This window comes from Triticum aestivum, chromosome 2D (genome assembly GCF_018294505.1).
Source record: "Triticum aestivum cultivar Chinese Spring chromosome 2D, IWGSC CS RefSeq v2.1, whole genome shotgun sequence".
Lineage (NCBI taxonomy): Eukaryota > Viridiplantae > Streptophyta > Magnoliopsida > Poales > Poaceae > Triticum > Triticum aestivum.
Genome location: NC_057799.1, coordinates 4628829 through 4642964, shown reverse-complemented (window position 1 = coordinate 4642964; position 14136 = coordinate 4628829). Strand labels below are relative to the sequence as shown.

The 14136-nt window shown below is 44.3% G+C and overlaps 1 protein-coding gene and 1 long non-coding RNA gene across 2 annotated transcripts; both read right to left on the bottom strand.

The window, feature by feature from the left end:
* Nucleotides 1-6949: 6949 nt before the first annotated feature.
* LOC123048152 (LOB domain-containing protein 1) lies at nucleotides 6950-8034 on the bottom strand. The gene has a single exon (XM_044471306.1). It carries the CDS (start codon nucleotides 7995-7997, stop codon nucleotides 7350-7352), a length of 648 nt encoding a protein of 215 aa, XP_044327241.1. The 5' UTR covers nucleotides 7998-8034; the 3' UTR covers nucleotides 6950-7349.
* Nucleotides 8035-12956: 4922 nt separating this feature from the next.
* LOC123048153 (uncharacterized) lies at nucleotides 12957-13936 on the bottom strand. The gene is made up of 3 exons (XR_006423246.1): nucleotides 13727-13936; nucleotides 13524-13610; nucleotides 12957-13384 (listed from the first exon to the last, which is right to left on the bottom strand). It is a non-coding gene; the product is annotated as an uncharacterized lncRNA (long non-coding RNA).
* Between the last annotated feature and the right edge of the window lie 200 nt (nucleotides 13937-14136).

The following is a 14136-nucleotide window of genomic DNA, read 5'->3' as shown; positions in this document are numbered from 1 at the left end:
ATCGCGAAGAGCTTTGGGAATCGATTCCGTTATCCCTTGCATATTATAGTTCATCACGAAGTTCTAGTAACTTGGTGATAGTGACTAGAGAACTCTGTCCATCACTATCTTATCGGGAAGATTAACTCCCACTTGATTCAAGTGATTGTAGTACTCAGACATTCTGAGCACATGCTCACTCGTTGAGCTATTCTCCTCCATCTTGTAGGCAAAGTACTGTCAGAGGTCTCATACCTCTCGACATGGGCATGAGTATGAAATACCAATTTCAACTCTTGGAACATCTTATATGCTCCATGGCGTTCAAAACATTTCTGAAGTCCCGGTTCTAAGCCGTAAAGCATGGTGCACTAAACTATCAAGTAGTCATCATACTGAGCTTTGTCAAACGTTCATAACGTCCGCATCTCCTCCTGCAATAGGTCTGTCACCTAGCGGTGCATCAAGGACATAATTCTTCTGTGCAGCAATGAGGATAATCCTCAGATCATGGACCAAGTCCGCATCATTGCTACTATCATCTTTCAACTTATTTTTCTCTAGGAACATATCAAAAATAAATGGGGAGCTACATCGCGAGCTATTGTCTATAACATAGTTATGCAAATACTATCAGGACTAAGTTCATGATAAATTAAAGTTCAATTAATCATATTACTTAAGAACTCCCACTTAGATAGACATCCCTCGAGTCATCTAAATGATCACGTGATCCAAATCAACTAAACCATGTCCGATCATCACGTGAGATGGAGTAGTTTTCAATGGTGAATATCACGATGTTGATCATATCTACTATATGATTCACGTTCGACCTTTCGGTCTCCAGTGTTCCGAGGCCATATCTGCATATGCTAGGCTCGTCAAGTTTAACCCGAGTATTCTGCGTGTGCAAAACTGGCTTGCACCCGTTGTATGTGAACGTAGAGCTTATCACACCCGATCATCACGTGGTGTCTCGGCACGACAAACTTTCGCAACGGTGCATACTCAGGGAGAACACTTGTACCTTGAAATTTAGTGAGAGATCATCTTATAATGCTACCGTCGAACTAAGCAAAATAAGATGCATAAAGGATAAACATCACATGCAATCAATATAAGTGATATGATATGGCCATCATCATCTTGTGCCTTTGATCTCCATCTCCAAAGCACCGTCATGATCACCATCGTCACCGGCTTGACACCTTGATCACCATCGAAGCATCGTTGTCGTCTCGCCAACTATTGCTTCTACGACTATCGCTACCGCTTAGTGATAAAGTAAAGCAATTACATGGCGATTGCATTTCATACAATAAAGCGACAACCATATGGCTCCTGCCAGTTGCCGATAACTACGTTACAAAACATGATCATCTCATACAATAAAATTTAGCATCATGTCTTGACCATATCACATCACAACATGCCCTGCAAAAACAAGTTAGACGTCCTCTACTTTGTTGTTGCAAGTTTTACGTGGCTGCAACGGGCTGAACAAGAACCGTTCTTACCTATGCATCAAAACCACAACGATTTTTCGTCAAGTATGTGTTGTTTTAACCTTCAACAAGGACCGGGCGTAGCCACACTCGATTCAACTAAAGTTAGAGAAACTGACACCCGCCAACCACCTGTGTGCAAAGCACGTCGGTAGAACTAGTCTCGCGTAAGCATACGCGTAATGTCGGTCCGGGCCGCTTCATCCAACAATACCGCCGAATCAAAGTATGACATGCTGGTAAGCAGTATGACTATTATCGCCCACAACTCACTTGTGTTCTACTCGTGCATATAACATCTGCGCATAGACCTGGCTCGGATGCCACTGTTGGGGAACGTAGTAATTTCAAAAAATTCCTACGCACACGCAAGATCATGGTGATGCATAGCAACGAGAGGAGAGAGTGTTGTCCACGTACCCTCATAGACCGTAAGCGGAAGCGCTATGACAACGCGGTTGATGTAGTCGTACGTCTTCACGATCGACCGATCCTAGTACCGAAAGTACGGCACCTCCGCGATCTGCACACGTTCGGCTCGGTGACATCCCACGAACTCACGATCCAGCAGAGTGTCGAGGGAGAGCTTCGACAGCACGATGGCGTGATGACGGTGATGATGAAGCTACCGGCGCAGGGCTTCGCCTAAGCACTGCAACGATATGACCAAGGTGGATTATGGTGGAGGGGGGCACCGCACACGGCTAAGAGATCAATGATCAACTTGTGTGTCTATGGGGTTCCCCCTGGCCACGTATATAAAGGATGGAGGGAGGAGGAGGCCGACCCTCATAGGGCGCGCCCAAAGTGTGGAGTCCTACTAGGACTCCCTAGTCCTAGTAGGATTCCACCTCCCACATGGAATAGGAAAAAAGGAAGGGAGAAGGAGAAGGAAGGAAGGGGGTGCCCCCTTTCGCTAGTCCAATTCGGACCAGTCCATGGGGAAGGGGCGCGGCCACCCTTGAGGCCTTTCTCTCCTTTCCCGTATGGCCCATTAAGGCCCAATACGAATTCCCGTAACTCTCCGGTACTCCGAAAAATACCCGAATCACTCGGAACCTTTCTGATTTCCGAATATATCCTTCCAATATATCAATCTTTATGTCTCATCCATTTCGAGACTCCTCGTCATGTCCCCGATCTCATCCGGGACTCCGAACAAACTTCGGTCATCAAATCACATAACTCATAATACAAATCGTCACAGAACGTTAAGCGTGCGGACCCTACGGGTTCGAGAACTATGTAGACATGACCAAGACTCATCTTCGGTCAATAACCAATAGCGGAACCTGGATGCTCATATTGGTTCCTACATATTCTACGAAGATCTTTATCGGTCAAACCGCATAACAACATACGTTGTTCCCTTTGTCATCGGTATGTTACTTTCCCGAGATTCGATCGTCGGTATCTCAATACCTAGTTCAATCTCGTTACCGGCAAGTCTCTTTACTTGTTCCGTAATGCATCATCCCGCAACTAACTCATTAGTCACAATGCTTGCAAGGCTTATAGTGATGTGCATTACCGAGAGGGCCCAGAGATACCTCTCCGATACACGGAGTGACAAATCCTAATCTCGATCTATGCCAACTCAACAAACACCATCGGATACACCTGTAGAGCATCTTTATAATCACCCAGTTAAGTTGTGACGTTTGATAGCACACAAGGTGTTCCTCCGGTATTCGGGAGTTGCATAATCTCATAGTCTGAGGAACATGTATAAGTCATGAAGAAAGCAGTAGCAATGAAACTGTAACGATCATAATGCTAAGCTAACGAATGGGTCTTGTCCATCACATCATTCTCCTATTGATGTGATCTCGTTCATCAAATGACAACACATGTCTATGGTTAGGAAACATAACCATCTTTGATAAACGAGCTAGTCAAGTAAAGGCATACTAGGGACACTTTGTTTTTTCTATGTATTCACACATGTACCAAGTTTCCGGTTAATACAATTCTAGCATGAATAATAAACATTTATCATGAAATAAGGAAATAAATAATAACTTTATTATTGCCTCTAGGGCATATTTCCTTCAAATAGGTCTCTGTAAAAGTCGTCTACATGGGCCCGGATGTCCTCTGGCTGCTGCAGGAGGGTCTCTCCATCCCATAGGAGAGGGATGGAATTACGTCGTCGCCGACCGTTGACGATGGCCTGGAAGTAGGCAGTATTGGCGCCCCCCTTGAGGACCCAATTATGCGTACCCCGCAAGCGCCAATAAGCCTCCTCATCTGTGTAGATGACCGTGAGCTGGTCCTCTAAGTCGTATCTAAGCATCCATTCCTCGGCAGATAAACCCACACCATTCGCGCAGAATTCGAGGGCCTGGATGGCCTCTAGGAGGACTTTCTTGCGCTCCCAGATATCACGACCCACGTTAGCCCCCCATCCTTTCATGAATTGCCATGACCGCTTTGCACAGAAGTGCCAGGAGTCAACGGCCGAGAGGGATCGATGGGGGGCCTCGCGCGCCTCTAGCCACCTACCGACCACAGCAGCGGCAAACCCAGGCTGGCGCAACCAGAAGGTTTTGAAGCGGAAGCAGGGCGGTAGGGGAGGACGCTCGTTCTCCGAAGAGAGGAGGAGGGGGACGTGATCGGATCCAATCCGAGTAATCGCCCGGAGTGAAGCTAGGGGGCAACGAATGGCCCACTCAGGAGATGTGAAGACCCTGTCTAAGACAGAGCGGGTCGGCTCCGCTTGGCGGTTGGTCCAAGTGAATCTGGCGCCGACTCTATCAAGCTCGCGAAGCCCCATGTCTGCGATGTAGTCATTGAACATCTGCATCCGGGGGAAGTTAACCAAGTTGTTACTCTTGTCGTCTTTCGACTGGATGAGGTTAAAATCTCCGTCCACCACCACCGGTAGCTGGGCGGCTGCAACCTTTCGGCGAAGCTCAGCGAGGAAGGCTTCAAAGCGTCGATGATCGGCTGGGCCATAGACCGCTATGATCTCCCATTTGAAGTTGAGGGCCCGTTCAAAAATCTCCATGCTAACGAAGAACTCGCCCCGGTCCATGCTTCCTACCTCAAAGGTGGCATCCTTAACCCCTAGAAGGATGCCACCCGAGTGGCCCATGCTCCCACTAGAAGGGAGCCAGTGCCAAGAAAATAGATTGGAGCTCAAATGTTCGAGCTCCGATAGGGAAAATTCCGTACGCGTCGTTTCTTGGATGGCCAAAATGTCGATTCGTTCATTGCGCATGTACTCTATCAGTTGGTGGCGTCGGCCATCTTGGCCGAAACCGCGGATGTTCCAGAACAGCGTACGCATCACGAGACCATCGGGGGGCTGCTTGACCCAAGACTCGAGATGCGCCCTGGGCGCGAAGGGCTGCGGTGCGGGAACGGGTGCGGCCGCGGATCTCCGCGGGGTCGGCCATCGCCCGTGACTGAGCGTTCGGGGAGGCTTCGGCGGAAGGCCCCGAGGGGGTCCGGAGGCGCGAGCGGGCCTCAGCAAGACGGCCGTCGAGGATCTCCCGAGCCCAAATCGCCTCAATTTGAACTAAGGGGGGGCGATCTCCCCCCTGAACACGATGGCCGAATCCGCAGCCACCTTAGCGAGGTGACCGAGCGGAGCCACCTCTAGAGCAGAAAACAAGCAAGTAGCAGAGTTGACGGGGATGGACGGAGTACCTGGCTCGAGGTTCCGGGCAGCGGCCCGAAGCTCTGCCTGCTCAGGGATAGGCAGAGCTGGGCTACCCTCCGGCCTGGCCGCCTCGATCCGAGCACTGCGGCGCGACGACGTTACCGGGGTCGAGGTCGATCTGCCCCTCCTAGAGTAGGCCGCAGTCCGAGGTGGAAGTGGGGGGGCGGCCACCGGGGTGGTCACCACTGCCGACGTCCCACCTAAGGGAGAGCACGTGGAGGCCGGGGGCCGGGTCGACGGAGACGCGAGGGTGGCAACGTCCAGAGCCAGCGGGGACGGGGTCATGTCCGGCCCAGGGGGGATCAGTCACCCCCTGGTCCGACAGAACCGGCTCGACACGGGGAGGAAGGGGGCGGGTCCCTGTCCTGGACACGCCCATCCCCCTCGGGAGGAGTAGGAGCAGCCGGAGGGAGCTGTGGGGGCAAGCGTGGGGTCAGCCCCAGCCAAGAGCACAGAAGGGATGGCGGGGGGAGTACCGTCGGGGGAGCGGGGGGACGAAGCCGGAAAGCCAGCAAGGCTCGCGTCAGAGGCGTCGCTGCCGTCAGTGGGGGGTGGATGATCCGACCCGTGGGCGCGGCCGGCTCCCGATCTAAATACTAATGTTTCATACAACAAAACCTCATTGAAATAATTGCAATTGATTCCCTCAGCAACTTGTGGCGTTTCATCTCTAGTTACTATCGTGTCAGGTCAAACTTTAGTTGTGCCAACCTTTTCCCAGACTTATGTGTTGAATAAACCATTGAACGAATTTTGGTCGGTATACTTCTCTACCATCTCAACTATAGATATGCACACATCATGCATGAAATTATTACTTGAAAAGACTAAACCATGCCTTTTTTATTTTATTTTTGAGAGACGGATAGGTGCACGAAATGTAGTGTTAGAAATATGCTTGCACAAGGGGACAATGCCGGAATGCCGGAAACACACACACACACACACACACACACAAATATAGGTGACCGAAATCAATGGGTAAGAGTTAATAGTAGATCCTCACACAAAAAAATAGTAGATGTTTTTTCTCCAAGCCATCGGAGGAAAAAATTACTGTCGGCTCTATAAGAGAACCGACTATGAAATCGTCCATATCACAAGCGGTTTTTTTAACTCCTTTGCAGCACATTCACAATTGGCTACAATCGAGGCTTGTGGCATCTAACACTAACTAGATTAACGCACCACTTACAAATGTTCATTCAACCTTATATACCGCCAAATTGTTGCCAATGTCGTAAGCCCTAAATCATGTCTTCCTTTCTCTCATCCTCACACTAAAACTAACAATTACCATTGGCTCGTTCAACTCTCTCGGTCAAACGACTCGAAGACAGATTGATAATGAAGATGTTTTTTTTTTTTGAAAAGGATAATGAAGACGGTTTGAGGAAAAGAACATAGAGAAATGCATCGAGCTTCCTCATCTCATTTTCTGCATAGGAAGAAGTCAAAAGAATAACATTTTTCTTCATCTATAGTACTTGTAATTTACGGTTTTCTTATTTCAATCAACTAATGCTACTTCTGAGAAACTTCCATCATGTTGTTTGAACAAAAAAAATCCTTTTATTGTCTAATTTATCTGGTTATTTCGGGAGCAAATAAAGAGATGCCAATTCATTAAGTGCTCGTAGGACAATATGTTAAAATCAAGCTGATATCAAATATATCACATAAAAATGACATGGGGATGTAAAGTAAAAGATAGTCTTCTTGAAAATGACATGCATTTGTTAAGTGCTCGTAGGACAATATGTTACATTTACAAGGGGATGTAAGGAACTAAAGATACTCTTCTTGAAAATGACATGCATTTGTTCATGATAGAAATGCAATTTGACCTAACATCACACAAGAGAACCAACCACATCCTTCTTCACAACTGCAGAAGAAGGCAAGGATACAACTTTCTGTCTCGATTAGGACTTCTCAGAACTTGTTGGAACTTCAACATGACGGAATTTTTTATTCTATGTGCTAGTATTATTTTTGCAGCAAAACAAAACAAACTCGATCTTCCTCCATCTTGAAACTCCAACAAATTCATCAAGCAGGTCAACCCTTTGGTTAACCCAGTTAAGTAAAATGTAGTACTAGTAATTACACCCACGAATCATGCGTACGTAGTAGTAGTAGCAGTTGGCCAGTTGAGTGACGAATGCATCCAGTGCGCGCCAGCTTGCGCGCGCTCATGTCCAGAGCGGCTCGTCGGCCCAGCCGACGTGCCCGGCCTGCATGATGCCGCCGCCGCCCACCGCGCTGCCGTCGACGACGTAGAGCGCGTCCGCGGGCGTGGAGCCGACACCAGGGGGTGCGGCGAGCTGGGACTGCGATCCGCCTCCGGCAGCACAGTAGGCGTCCTGCGGAGGCGCGGCGGCGGCGGTGGCCACCTCGACGCAGAGCAGCGCGACGAGGTGCGCGTGGTGGGCGCGGGCGGCGGCGAGCTCCGCCTGCGCGCGCGCGAGCTGCGCCTTGAGGCCGTCGACCTGCCTCTGGAGCTGGCAGATGGCGCCGGCGCTGCCGTAGACGGGGTCCCGCGCGCGCGCGGCCGCCTCGTACACCATGCTGCTCACCGCGTCCGCGCGCTGCTCCTCGGGCAGGTCCTGCAGGAGCTTGATGATGTTGCTGGCGCCGAAGACGCGGTGCGCGGTGGCGAACTTGTGGGGGTCCGTGGGCGGGAAGTAGGGCGCCAGCACGCAGCGGTCCACGCACCGGCGGCGGAGGATCTTGCACGCCGCGCACGGGCTCATCACCACCGCCGTCCCCGTCGCCATTGCCGGCGGCGACGTCGGGGTCGGTGAGGAGTGCAACGGCGCCGTGTCGCCCGACGACTCCATGTTCGGTTCGCGCGAGCTTGATTCACTTCGAGCTGAGCTGAGCTAGCTGGTTGCGAAATTCTGTCGCCGTTGGTGCGGTGTATATATAGGGTGTCCGTGTGGGAAAGCTAGGAGTAGAAGCTAGGTGTAGTTGCGGAAAGTGCGTTTGATGGCCGATCGAGCTGCACGGAGCCGTTTATTTTATTTCGTGGAAAATACATTTTCTACACTTAAAAAAAACCTTTTTTTTGAACACAACTTTAAAAAAAATCTGAGATAGAGTATACACATAAGCACATATGTGTAGTATGTACGTATGAGATTTCATGAACATATATGTTTATATGTGATGTACAAAAGAAAAAGACAAATACATAGATTAAAATGAGATTTTTCTTGTTGAATTTGGGCCAGATTTTTGTGTTTTTTGTGTAGCATGACAATAATCTATTTGATGAAACTTTACATATAGTTAAAGAACATGTATATATAGTTGCAGATTTTTTTTTTGAAACATTTACATATAATTTTTTGATTTTTTTTTTTAAAACAGGCTCAATGGACCCCGTCCTAACAAACGATGCACTCGGTGTAGTAGTTGTTATTAGGATGGAGAGTTGATTGAACATTTTTGTTGTTTTGCGCATCTTCAAATGAAGAGATAATTCTAATTTGGACAACCTATTAATAACGAGTAGACGATTTGCGCTAGCTTTTTGGGAAAACGAGTTGCACTACATTTGGGAAACTTGACAATTTTGCACCTTATTTTGGGTCCATATTTTCAGAGAATTTTAAGATTCCTACTTACCTCGTAGCAAGTAAGATGATAATTTAATCCTAACTAATGGTAAATTTGACCACAAAAATATGAGAGATACAAGATGAATAGGATGTATTTTTTTTAACTTTTTTTCTGTTGAAACACCGATTACAACATAGGCGCACACCACACCACATAAATACTATCACACAACGTCTTCGGAAGTCGGATTGGAGTTGCGGCGCTTCAAGGTTGACAATGTCATGTGCCTCACTATCGAGGTGAACACCATCTCCCACTGAAAAACTAATCTACATTAATGAGACACCAAAACGTCAAACCTGAATGATCCCTAGTGGGCTCGGATACCACCACCCTCCTACCTATCGACTGCTGGTGATTCTCATATTTTTGACAAATTTGGTGATATCACATTCGAAATAGTCACCTCCTTAGATGCATGTCCTTTCGACGTAAAATTTATCATACATGTGCATATGATATCTTGACGTTTCGGTTTCTCTTCCCACATTCTAACGTGTTGGAAGAAATATCTCATGTACTTTATATTCAATATATGTGGATAATGTTTTTGTACTTAAGTATTCATAATGACGTTATATGTGTGTTTCTTGTAATTGGCAGAAATATAACTTACTTGATTAATATTTGATACATTTTTTATTTACTTAAAACATGGGTATGTGACGTCCTTCATGTGTATTTAAAAAACATCACACTTTTTTCTTAAGTAATTAACAATTGTAACGGTATAGAGCTTCCCCCCTTCGTCTTCAAACAAATCAGAAAATAAGTACACATGTTTGTTTAGTATAACATTAACTAGAAATTTTATATCTTTCATTGTTTACCTTCAAGATGTAAGGACGATATGATGTCTTTCTAAATTTGTAGCGATAAGAAGTCCACAATATCCCTACACAATCATTACCATCATCTTACTCACAAGAGGTAATAGTGATATTAACCAACGGATCATAAAGCATTTTATTTCTCGATCATTTTGAGAGCCTCTTAAAAGAGCTCATATTATCAATTTGCACCACATTTTCATGCATCGGATTTGACTAACCAATATTGTAGCAGATGTATTGCACCAACTTGACAACATATTTTTTTCCTTGCTGCTTCTAAGCAAGCCGATGGGCCAAAGAAACAATTTGATCGTCTAGCCCGAACCAGGTCGGAAGTTACAGGTTTGTTTGCTCGCATGTGAGCTTAGGGTTAGGAGTTAATTAGGAGGAGAGCGGCGAAAGAGGGGCAACATGGGCATGGAGCATGTGTCACAATCCACCCCCTTCAATTCAGATTCTAAAATTGCATATGATAAGGGTGTGATGTATGGTTCATTGTCAAGATAAAATATGGTAAACATTCTAAGACCCAAAATGTGATGCAAAGTGGTGTAATATGTAACATGTTACAAATAGGTGGTCTAGCCTTTGTATTAGCTTCGAAAAAACATCCAAACATGTTTTCGCATTTTCGCATCTTCATGAAAGGGTATAGAGCCTCCCCCTTCATAAAATAGTGTGCACAACCTAACTAAAATCACATGTAATTTTCAAAATGGGCAAATAATTAGTTATACTAGTCGCCAACCCGTGCAGTTGCACGGGCTAGCTATTTGCCCAAACATATGGATGTTTTAAAATTCGATTCCTTGTGTAAGTATCCTTTGTCAAGAATGAAATATTAATCTTCCGAACATATAATACTTTGCGCCAGAATATATGCAATTCTTCAATTGGAATTCTTTATTTAAGTCCTTCTATGGTTCTATGGTTACTAAAGAACATATGTTTTCTCAGTTGTGAGGATCATAAAAAATTACATTATACACATGTTGCAAAATCTATATCCATTTTCTGTTGCAGACAAGCATAGTACATAATAGTGTGGCGGAAGTAAATTAAAAATATGCATTGGAGTAGAAACTGAGGCACAACTCGTGCCTTTCTCCTAAATAATAACTTAGGAAACGAATAGTCCCATCTTCATTTTCTCTGTATCTTGTTTTCCTCTCTTAATGAGTTCAGCAGAGCAAAAAAAATGATTTCTGCAGAGATTCAGCATTTCTCTTAAAAAGGAAATTGAGGTAGGAAATAGTCTAAGTCATAGCTCAGAGCCTGAAATATTTGGTTTATGAAAACGTTTTACCTAGTCAATGAAGATTAGAAGTTTACATGAGTGGCCTGTGATCTTCTCCCTTCGTTCCTAAATATAAGCCTTTTTCAGGTTTCAAAATGGACTACATATGGAGCAAAATGAGTGAACCTACACACTAAAAAAACGTCTATATACATCCGTATGTAGTCCGTATTGAAATCTCTAAAAAGTCCTATATTTAGAAACGGTGGGAGTAGCATATATAGTGGTATCAGAAAATATTGAAATTAAACCATAATGTTTCATTTTGAGTGGAAATTTCCAATCAGGATGCACCAACGTACCCAGGTGTGGTAATACAAACCTTTTTGAAGAAAAATACATGATGAATCATTCCACTTCATTTACAAATTTTCTTAAAAAACACTTCGTCGCAGAACATTTAAAACCGGTTTTGCCAGCCTAGAGCCATCTGAAGTAGAAAAGGTGAATCGCCACTAAACTATCCTACATTAAAACAACAGGGTGACTACTACAATAGTAGAAACATTTCAACACAACCTTTAATTAAACCTCATTTTTAGAGGAGATCCATCCTATGAAAGTCCTCTTGTGCTACGTTTCAGGTTCTACCATGTTCAGCTTGAATGAATTTCGATGAGGATCTCAGTCAATACACCATGAAATGAATAAAGTGCTCCAATATTGCAGATTTTGAGACATATTTTGTTGCTTCTGGTCTGGTGGAAAATTGAGATGGCATTCTGGCAGTACGGGGAGTAAGAACCTCGAGGAAGCCATCATGATCACAACCAACCAATCCATGCCTGCTTATCTGACAATACTTTTCTTCCTTTGTCCAAGAAGAGAGCAACAACAACTATATTTATCAATATATGCATTGTTAACTGTGTTTCATCTATTCAACGTTGCAACAATAGAAGCATATAAAACGATACATATAGGTTGTGCTTCTACTAAATCCTCCATCGGGCATCATGAAACACAAAATTTTCAGGAGAGCACCATCAGGTTTAATCTTGTACATCAAGAAAAGGGATTTTTGGTCTAAACAAAAAACATGCAGTGGATTCAGAGGGATTGCAGATCATTTGACCTTACATATAAATGTCGAAAATGTTTAAGATAGAGAAAGCTCCTAACTCATATCTTCTGTATCATGAGCTCAAGACACAAAGAGTAAAAACCGAAAAGGCAGAATGTATGTGAATTCTAGAAGGTAACATTATCCATGGAACATTACATTTGAGTTTTATTTGTGCTAGTGAAGTTAACATTATATGTGAACTACCAGAACTATAACAACAAAGCATATGGTGAGCTAACATATATGTGATATATTCATAACCAAACTGCTAAATGAATGATGCTTATATTTACATGGAGAACAGCCATTCTAGCTTCTATAAGAACAGGGTAATACACTAATATTCCATTTAAAAATTCAACTATGTAAGGAGCGACTTTTCATAAGAAAAACTGAGGCTTTTCTGAGAAAAGAAGTTCGGTATTTCTGCAACGACTTGGATAATTATATGATCTGGAAGACGGAAATTTGTAAGAAACCGTTTCTACAGATATGTTAGCTTATGTACTTTAGAAAAAATGATGTGGCCTAGAACTGAGAATAGCAACATTTAAGCAACAACAAATAGTACCAAATATGCCTGAATTTAAGATTAAATTTACCCTAAATTGGGAGAACCATACAATTTGGTTTCTCTTTTCTGGTTTCAGAAAACAGCAGAATCTGGGTGTAGAAACTCGAACGACTGATCTTGATTAGTATTTTTAAACAAATAAAGGCTCTTATTTTAGGATATTCCTCCTACGGCAACACTTTGATTTACTTCACTTGAGAACAAAGCACTCACCTTTTATCTCGTCTAGTAGGCATGAACGGCACAGTATCTGCACAATAAGACACTGAGATGATAGAACTTTGCATGTCAAATATTCCATGCTTATAATTTAACTGATTGTTTATGGGTGTCAATTCTCCAATGTCATATAGAACGTCTACTCGGCGCATGAATTATTTGAATCGTAGAACTGGTAAGTAGCTAGCACATAGGCCTATCAACTGAATGCTTCCTTAAATGAGAAAATGTAAACCTTAATTGCTCACACAACATTTATCGATCTGGTATTCATAAGAAAACTAAATCTTGATATATTGATTATTTTCTACTTTGAAACTTGTACGTTCTTTCAGTTCATAAAAAGGTGAATCTAAGAAATTGATTCATATGCATGAACGATGGTTCATATATGTGCACAGATATTATGCATGCAAAGAACATGGGAGAAAGTAAAGGATAGAGGAAGCGACTTCTACATGATAGTCAGTTCAACAGCGTTGCACATGAAGCCTGCTTCTTTTCTCTTGCTATGTCACTTCCCATCCTTCCATCATCACCTGTTAATGCCATCCATAGGTTCGTTTCTTCCAGCCGCCGGTTCTCTTCCAGCAGCGAACATCCTATCCAGTAACCTGTGTTGAAGTTTATGTAAAGGCTCCACGCTTTATAATGCTTGTAAAAATTCATGTTACTCGACCAAGGACGTCGAACAACACACATCTGCACATCTATTTGATTCACACTGAACATAAAAAATCTGTTCTGGCGCACCTGTGCATCGTGCGACGTAGCAGTGTAGCATGAGTTACTCGCCTGTCGCCACCACCTGGATGTCTTAATAAGAACGATCTGATGGACCTGCAGAAGAGACGCTATCTTGAGATTTCCTTTTCATTTATTTTTTTGGATAACATATTCTTAGGGGGACTATTTCTCGAGTACAGATTCTTCAAAAAGGATCCTGCCCTCGCCACCATTGGCGAGTTGCCCACAAAAGCACTCGAGCAGCGTCGCCTATAATAAGAAGAGTAGAGCACGACAAAATCTGCTCTTCGGGTCATGCAAGAACAGTAGGGGAAACGACGGCCGTGTGGAATCGAGGGCAGCTTTTTCCGGGTAGAGAGGAAGGAAGGAATCTGCAGCGATTTTAGAGGAGAAGTTGTTGAAACCTAGATGAAGGAGAGGAGTCACGGCTGGAGAGAGAGATGGATTATGGATACAGCTTGTTTTTTAAGTTTTTTGATGAGGAGTCGTGAGAGATTGAGAGATTGCCAAAGAGAGACTTGAGAGAGAGATGGATACCTTTATGATGAGGAGTCGTGAGAGATTGAGAGATTGCCAAAGGGATTCGTCTGTAGGTTTTTTTGCGGTTGAAATTGTTTCT